We start from the raw sequence: 9,467 nt of genomic DNA on the forward strand, positions 1-9,467 counted from the left end.
AGCCTACCTGTGCACTGTGAACCATCTCCTTCGTATCCATCATTGCATGTACAATCGTAGGATCCGGCGGTATTTGCACATTCAGCGTTGGTATCACATTGGTTTGTTTGATCACATTCGTTAATATCTAAAAATACAAGTTCAGGGTCCATCAGTATTCTTACAATCTGCATTAATACTACATGGTTCGGAAGTATGACATTCATTAGGGCTTAATATTTGTCAACGATAAATTCATAGCTAATTACATATATTAATACTTTATAAAATTTGAATTCAACATTATTGGCTCTTATGTTTCTATGCTAACAGTAAGCCTTGTGGTTGCCTTTTCATAGTCAATCAATTTAAACACTATAAGCCTACCTGTGCACTGTGAACCATCTCCTTCGTATCCATCATTGCATGTACAATCGTAGGATCCGGCGGTATTTGCACATTCAGCGTTGGTATCACATTGGTTTGTTTGATCACATTCGTTAATATCTAAAAAATACAAGTTTAGGGTCCATCAGTATTCTTACAATCATTTTAAATGAATTGAATGAATGAATGAATGGTTTGGAAGTATGACATTCATTAGGGCTTGATATTTGTCAACGATAAATTCACAGTTAATTACATATAGGCCTATTAATACTTAATAAAATTTGAATTTAACATTTTTGGCTCTTATGTTTCTATGCTAACAGTAAGCCTTGTGGTTCCCTTCTAATATACGGTAGTCAATCATATTAAACATAAAAATAGTCAATCATTCAAGGCCCATCACTATTCGTGCAAAGAGCATTGATTCCCTAAGACTGAAGCTCATGTTCGTCAATCACCTAAAAGTTAAATTTTTATATAATTTTAAGTTCACATGTTTTTTTTTCGTTTTATTTTTATCATTATTGCCAGTTCATTGGTTTTTATCTTCTAATTGCTAACTATATAATCAGGGAACAGTGAAATTTCGCTGTTCCCTGATACAATATAACTCTTAGCATGTTTCTAAACAGAGTAAATCTTCCTAAACATTAGGCTTACCAGTACACTCAAAGCCATCACCGCTGTATCCCTCATTGCATGTACAATCATAGGACCCTATGGTATTTTCACATTGAGCGTTGGCGTCACATTCATGTGTCTGAAGGTCACATTCATCATCATCTAGAAAATTAATACATATTCTTATTGTCTTCTATTTTGCATATCACCTTTAGAAACATTATAATACATTTGTATTGTTAGAATGTTACAATATTGTTTGTGGATAATATGTAAATATATTATTTAGGTCTATATTCATTTTATTTTAATCATCAGTTCAAGATTATTCAGAAAAATATACTACACAACGAATAATCTTAATAAATAATAGAAAAAGAATCAACATTAACATTATTGACAGATACAAACGTTATCATAACATACATAAACGTTGTGAACTTTGTGATTAGATTATGTCAGAAAGTAACGTTAGCACAACGAAATTACGTTATAAAAACGTATTTATGTATGTAGGGCTATTTATACTCTTTGGGGCTACACAAAACGTTTTGAACGCTAAACTTTATTATAACGTAACATTGTTAATACTTTAATACTTTAGATATTACTTGCAACCCCCTCATATTGATCCGACCTTATAATGGACCTTTCCGCTAAGCTCCGCCCCTTGGATATTGTTGCTAAGGTCCCACAAGTCAGCAGTGTTAAAACATACGCGAACACGTGCGTTTGTGGGACAACACGTGTATTTGTAAGACGCGCGCGTATTCCTAGCGCTGTTCTGATTAGTCAGTTGTTAAGTTTGATTGACACTCCGGAAAGGTATATTGATATTTAGGGTCCATCAGATCATGCTGGATGGACCACCCTCACAACATTTAGTTAAATTAATTATTATTAAATAATTAACTTATCGTCTAGTCTAGTCCAAGTTGACTGTATTTCTTTCAAAACTTTGCTTTTTAATTATTTTATTGATTCTTTGAATGTTTAAATTTTTTACCGTTTTGTATATATTAAGTTTTTATATCATATTTTATTGTTGTTGGCCAGGGGTTTAGAGATGACCACTTGTTGTGTTGGCCTTTAGCCCATATCATCTCTTGCCACGCCCCTTGGTAATATGTTGATATCTTTTTCGTGACAATTTTTTTAAATAAATAAATAAATAAATAGACTATAAAGATAGAACTCCCCTTCCCTTGAATAAACGCCGCTCCCTCTGAGCCTCATTTGGTGTTCCTCCCTCGAAGTTTTCGTTAAATAAACGCCTCCTATATGACTGTAACCAAGTCTTGCCAAATCAAATGGAAGCAACATCATTCTCAGCATATTCTGTTAACGTTCTATTCTAGAAGGTTACTTTTTCTAAGCTGCTTGGGATCAATAAATCTTTACGCAATAACACATTTTGACGGTAATTGTAATTTTAGAAGGGAAAATGAAAATTTAACGAAAAACAACATTATTAATAATAATAAATACGATTTATATTGCGCACATATCCACTTAGAAACTGCTTTCATATATATATATATATGTCTGAAGTGATATTGAATACTTCATAGTGTTGTTTAGTGGTGAAATATTTTGTCTGGTATTTTCAAAATAGTTTTTCTTAAGCATAATTCACAAATATATTGTAATGCTTTAGATTTATGTGTGTCAATTTTGTTTTAATTTATTGTTCATTGTAAATTCGTTTCAGTCTTGTGCTAGTTGCTGACTGATTGTGCATGTTTTTTTATACTTAATTAAAATAAAGTAAAATTAACCCATAAGAATTGTCGGATTTTAAAAAGTAAAATCTTTTTCACATTTTTCGAAACAACCTGCAATAATTATATTTTTAAGTAATTTTTAGTTTCATATAGGCCTAGTTTTTGTTTTTTGGTTCAATAATCGGTTTTTCCCCATGTGTTTTATATTGACAAAACGATTTTATGGTTGGTGGTAGGCCTTGTGGTAGCCAGATCATGCCAAATATAATAGATTATCATAAACTTGTGGAACGATAGAAATTGGCAAAGACATAAACATTGATTTTAGGTTATAAAATTAAAGGATAACACAAAACCAAAGATTCACATATAAGTGTTGACGTTTCACATTAACTGGTGACGTACCGGTATGCATTCTATCGAGTGCATTATTTACATCCGCCAAGGGGTTATGCTTTCACCGTTCTGTTGGTTAGCATGATTATTCAAAAACTAATGAATGGGTAATCATTCGATTTAGTGGAGTGGGGCATTTTGGTCTAAGAAAGAGATGATTACATTTAAGGGTTAAAAGAGGAATGTGGTCAAGAATATTTCACATTGAAATCAACCTAAAGAGAGTAGTATGTGGTCTAAGAAAGAGGTGATTAAATTTTGGGGAGAAAAGGTCAAAGGTCAATGTCATGGAAATTCGGGGGGGGGGGAACGGGTGCATAATAGACAACCACATTATCAAGGTCCCCTTCCCTGAAGTAGAGAGTATGGAGGAGTGCAAGAAAATGAATTGCGTTTAGAATTTTTTTTTTCATTTTCTAACGTACATTACAAGTTCTCTTTTTGAGTTGAGCAACCAGGTGTTCATTGACGTCTGTATATACGTGCGTCTGTAAATTGTTTATTTAAAACTCACCCTGAGGCATGAAGTAAAAAAAAAATGGAATCGCCCGCCTTGCGCGAATTCTGTATTTTGGCATGAGGTAGGCACGCTCTAGTTCTCTTTATGTTAACCATGAAGATGTAAGTGTAACTGATTGGCTTACAGTAAACCTTCAAATTAGCGTAATAGAACCACATTTAAAATCCATCTAATTTAACGAAACAATAAGATACTTAATTAGGCCATTTATTAAAAGTTCTCTAAAGGTTAACTACAGATTTTTTAGTACACTGTACGGTAGTTAATGTGTTATAGGTTGTAAAAAAATATATAAAATATAAAAAAAATCTTTCGAATAAAAAAATCTTTCGCTTAACATTAGGAATTAGTAGTCTATGTCAAGTGTTATATTGAACAACGGCGGATTCAGGGGAGTCCTATCAGCACAGACCCCAACCTCTTATTTAAAAAAGAAAAGAAAAGAAAAAGAAAACAGACAAAATTGTATTTAACTATTAATCTGAACGTGCCATTTCCGGCCATCTAAAGGTGCCATAATCATATTTTTTTTTCTTACCGCAGCAACTACCGTTGTGGGGCTGAGGCGGATGGACACTCCATTTGCGCAAGACCCTATATGGGTCACCTTTATTTCGACTTCCTGGACCCGCCGCAGTTGGAGTATCATTCCCTGGCTACTATAAGGCGAGTCGAGTGGCCGAGCGGTAAGGCAGGGGCGCCGTCAGCTACAGCCTTAACGTCGGCGCTGGTTCCAGCCGCTCCTCGCCCATGGTTCGGTTGGTAGAACTTCTCGGATAAGGACTTAAAATGGAGGTCCAGTGTATACATCTGGCTCGTGTGCACTTTAAAGAACCCATTGCATATTTCGGAAGAGTGGGGGTTTACCCCGATGTTATGGTTCATTTCAGCCCCTGTCGTTGTGGAATGAGGTGAACATGTATACCAAGAAGCGCCTCTTTACGGCTGCTAGGTAGTCACGGACCACGACCATACACAATTCAGCACAATGACGCTGCAAGTTGTGGGTTATTCTCCTACCTTTACCTACCTTTATAAGGATAATTTTTATCCATCGGGGGAAAAGTGGAGATTTCGTCGGGGAATGCACATATCAAGGATACCCCTTCATGATCAATAATTGAGAATGTGAAAGCAATCTGACTTCGGCTTTGTTCGGAAATCAGTGGCCGATTCAAGGGTGGGGCCTAAATTGTTCGTTTTTCTTTCAATGGAGATATATAAAGAAAATTATATGCCTATTCAAATTTTAAGCCTGAGAGTGCAATTTCCGGCCATTTAGAGGTGCCATAATCTCAAATTTTAAAACCTCAGCCCTAACCATCGTGGGGCTGAGGTGGTATAGATCCTCAATCTGCGAAAGTGCCCAGTGGCGTATTCAAGGGTGACCCGGGCCTCCCTAAATAGCTCTTTTTTATGCAGGTAAAGAAAATTACATTCAAATTTTATGTATAGAAGTGCAATTTCCGGCCATCTAGAGGTGCCATAGTCACACATTTTCTTACCTCAACTCCGACCATGGTGGGGCTGAGGTGGTATCACCAAACTTCGTCAAATATCTCTGGCCCCCAGCCTAGATGCTCGCGTCGCTCGCATACTGAGCCTTATGAAATAGCCCCCACCCCCACTTTCAAAAAAGTTTCGCCGCCGGTGATATGATTGAAATTAAATATTCCCAATCTGGTAGACCTCCAGCACTGGATGGGAGAAAGTGGGGATGGGGGAGGGATTCGTCCGCACTCCCCAGTCCAGCGTACAGGCCTGTTCAGTGACAGGCAGGGCGAAATGCTCTAATTTGTATCGTTAATGTTATACTGTTATTGTTATTCCCTTGCTATTGTTACAAGGCAATACGTAGTTTGAAATGCGCATGCCCATATTCAAGGTCAATTGATATAAACCTTTTTGTATGTATGTGTGTTTATCTCAAACATGGTGGTATAGTGTCGACTGACCTTAAAATGTGCACACGCAGTTCGAACTACAAATTAGCTTATTGTTATTGCTATTATTTATTTAAAAATGTATTTCACTTAAATTAGAACTTGAAATTTAATGTTGAGGTCTTGATTGTGGTTGATAATGTAAGTACCGTAATTTATATTTTTTATAATTTTATATTTTATTTATTTTAGCAATACATTAAAAACACACACACACACACAAACAGACAAGTTAAAAAATAAACATAACATAAACATTTAGGACAATGCCAGGGAACAGCACAATAAAAACAACACTGTTATCCACTCTAGCACTGCTCTAATCGGGTGAACTTGAGCTATACGCAGACACACGCGTTAAGACAGCGTAACGTTAGCGAAATTTAATATCAACTGGCGGTCTCTGGCGTACGATAATCCACCAAGCGACCACCCCAGGCTGGACCCCACGTATTTAGCCCGCACACGTAAGTTATGTGCTTACGCCAAATGCCATCTGTGTGGCATTTGACGTGGGCACATCACGCCTGGCGTATCTCTCAAGTCTGAACATAACCTGTGATCATACTTGTCAGGGGCGGATCCAGGGGTGCGACGGGGGAAAGCACCCCGCCCCCACATAAGAGAGGTAAGATGAAAAGAGAATGAGCTGAGCACGGTACTAGTTTAATTTTCTGTTTAAATTCTATGTACCAGTGAATATGGTTAAGCAAAACAAAACAAAACTAAAGTCTCAAGCACCGCCCCTCTCCCCCGCTCGGTGCTTCGCTCGTCGCATGCCACTCCCACCCGGCTGTATCATAAGCTGCGCTAAGTAATAATGGTCAGTAGCGGACCAACATAGCTTATTCATTATTCACATTTTCCTGCTCATTTTGACTGCTTCACAGCCACTTTAAATCTTAATTTTAAATACTTAACTGCAGCCATGTTTCTGTATAATTTATTTTTAAATTTATGGATCTCCTCAAGAACCAAGATTAGTGTAGGCCTACAGTATTTACAAACGTGGATGATACACAACTTCTTTCAAAATCGCTTTAAATTCCTATTAAATTACTTCAAGTACAAGTTTCTTATAAATCAGTACGCCTACCGCTGCTATGCAACCGTAATTACAGTTGGGGCTTAATAGTTAATAAATTATGAATAATTTAGAGTAGTCTAATTGTTAAAGGTTATATATACTGCGCATTATCCATCATCAAAATGTTTTTATTATTACTGGGTAATGTATTAGGCCTATATGCATATATGCATTTTATGCATTTTGGTAATTACCAATATGGACTGAATCAAGTTATAATATTTATTCGTATTAACGCCCTTCCTTGAATAAACCCCTCGAATTAGTGCCTCGAAGAGTTTATTTTTCCTCGAATAAACGCCTCCCTAAATGTCTGTAAACAAATTTAATGGAAGAAAATTTATTCTAATTAAAACGCATTCTATTACTGTTCTACTCAGTAGAATCACATTTTCCAATCTGGTTGGGATCAATAAGTCTTTATAATCATGCAATAACACATTTTTACGGTAATTATGTGTTGCAGTTTTACAGTGACGTTTATTTGAGTATATGTATCCAATTTAACACAAAAGAAAGCCTCCATTAAATAAATGCCTCAGTTGAATAAACGCCCCTTAAACCCCTTCTCAACAATAGCCCCTTAAATACCCCCTCAACAATAAACGCCCAGGGGAATTTATTTCCATGAATACAGTATTTATGAAATTGAAAATCTCTTCGCCGTAAGTGGAGCATTAACAATTGCAAGTGCTCACAATATACACATCACAAACACAAAAACTACAATGCCACAATAAAGACATTTTATTACAAGAAGGTAGACACAAAACAACACCACAACATCTAATGACTTATCATGAAAACGACAAATTAGTACGTCAGTTGGTCAATTAACAAATGATTAATGATAAACTGCGGGTATAAATCAAACAATACAAATTTGAAATAACATATTGCTCACTTATGACAATGAAATAGTGTGGTAGCCGTATTTTTAGTCCGAACTTAGAGACAAAATGGTGGTACTAAGGTATTATCGGACAAAACTTTCAGAAAAACTATGTCTTCATTGAAATAAATATTCAGGTCATCATCATTTCAGTGGTGCCTGTCAGTCCTGCACATTGATAGTCCAAGAACGTTTTTTGAATTTTTGTGAGCTCACGTCATTAAGTAAAGCCGGGCGAACACTACGTAATCCGCCGACGCCAGTCCAAGGAGGCACAAAACGCAACGAGGCGTGCGCGATGAGGATCGTTTAATTTTCACTCAGACTGCCACCTGCAATAGACCTTTCCGCAAAGCCCCACCCCTTAGATATTGTTGCTAAGGTCCATAAAAGGACAGTGAAAAAAACATAGGCAAACACGTGCGTTTGTGGGACACCACGTGTGCTTGTTAAACGCGCGGGTATTCCTGGCACTGTTCTGATTGGTCAGTTAAGTTTGATTGACACTCCGGAAAGGTCTATCAGCAGACGGCGGCGTCGTGTTGTCAGCGCTCATTCAGAGCGAGCAGGGATGGATTTGTCGGCTGACATAGTGTTTAACCGGCTTGACTGTCACTTGTGCAATAAGATAACATTAGAGAAACCACTGGCCTACGGAACTACTAGTATACAAATTTACTGTAACAAAGACAGTGTATAATTATGTCAGCATGCATCTGATTTTCGTATATATTCATGATATCACATTTATGTGAGGAAAGAGTCCTTGTTTAAGCCAGTTCGTTGGTCTTACCGACAAAGTAGTACTCCGCTCTAAAACCTGGTTCTGTCCACCAATCGTCGGAGTTGAAATCCAACAAAATTACATTGCCAGATGAGGTTATTGTGATTCCCTCTAGGCTAGTACCACAGTAGCTACAATTAAATTAATAAAAATCAATAATAATTATAATATCAATGAAAATAATTTTCAAGCAACGTTTTCTAAAATTGAACGACGACAAAACTGAATACATATATACACTGAATTCTCGCCAACAGTTGGAAAAACTTCCACTGAGAGGAGTTCGTGCTTCGAACAGGTCATTCCATTCATAGAAGAAGCCTTTTCATGGAGAAAGTGTACCTTTTTAGGAAAGGTTTGTCTAGGTCGAAACTAACTCCGGCTATATAAAAATTGATTAGAATATTGAACATGTTATTCGTGTTAATGAATAGATAAAGATTACTAGGCCTAATATGTCCATTTTTATTGATCTAATCTACGTGTATTTACTTTCATAGTTTATATTTAAATATTTAAAATTGTTTATAAATTTATTTAAGATACTATATGAAATAATGTAATCATTAAATTTATGATAATAATTGATATTTAAATAAAGCAAAAGATTGAAACATGTTAAATACAGACACAAAGTATACATAAACCTATTTCTAGATTACAAAAAATATGTAAATCTGTATTGAAATGATTTAAATTTATATATATATATATATAAATATACATAAAAATATTATGAGTAAATATGTATTTAGTATAACAAATTAAATTTAAACGAAAATATGGAAGAAGCAGAGGAAGAAAGAAGAATAGGAAAAAATTGAAAATGAACAATAATAATCATCATTTTTTCGTCATTGCATACGTTTTTGTGAAAATAACCCATCTTAAAGGACTATCTGTCGTTTTCTTTGCCACAGTGGACGAAAAAAGTCAGTTATTCTACGACGTATCGTAATTCTTTATCACTAAAAATTAACACTCGTTTTGATTCACTCCGTTATGTTGTGTGTGTGTCTGCTGTTGAAAACAACCTTCCTAATTTTGTGACTGGCTATGATGACTGAGATGGACCATGTTGACTTATTAATAATATTTTGTTTGGGATGGAAAAAAGGAGTCAATTTCCCA

General features: G+C 35.8%; 1 protein-coding gene across 1 annotated transcript in view; it reads right to left on the minus strand.

Annotated features, from left to right (window-relative positions):
* LOC117108666 (fibrillin-1-like) overlaps positions 1-9,467 on the minus strand; it is a 38,364-nt gene that overhangs the window by 8,368 nt on the left and 20,529 nt on the right. Inside the window, exons 10-13 of the mRNA XM_033250763.1 lie at positions 8,346-8,467; positions 1,030-1,152; positions 367-486; positions 8-127 (exon numbers count right to left, since the gene is read on the minus strand). Coding sequence (XP_033106654.1) covers positions 8-127; positions 367-486; positions 1,030-1,152; positions 8,346-8,467 — 485 coding nt within the window. The remainder of the gene's footprint in view (positions 1-7; positions 128-366; positions 487-1,029; positions 1,153-8,345; positions 8,468-9,467) is intronic.

Source organism: Anneissia japonica, unplaced genomic scaffold, assembly GCF_011630105.1.
Source record: "Anneissia japonica isolate Jap-2015-1 unplaced genomic scaffold, ASM1163010v1 scaffold1587_len1432017_cov164, whole genome shotgun sequence".
Taxonomy (NCBI): Eukaryota; Metazoa; Echinodermata; class Crinoidea; order Comatulida; family Comatulidae; genus Anneissia; species Anneissia japonica.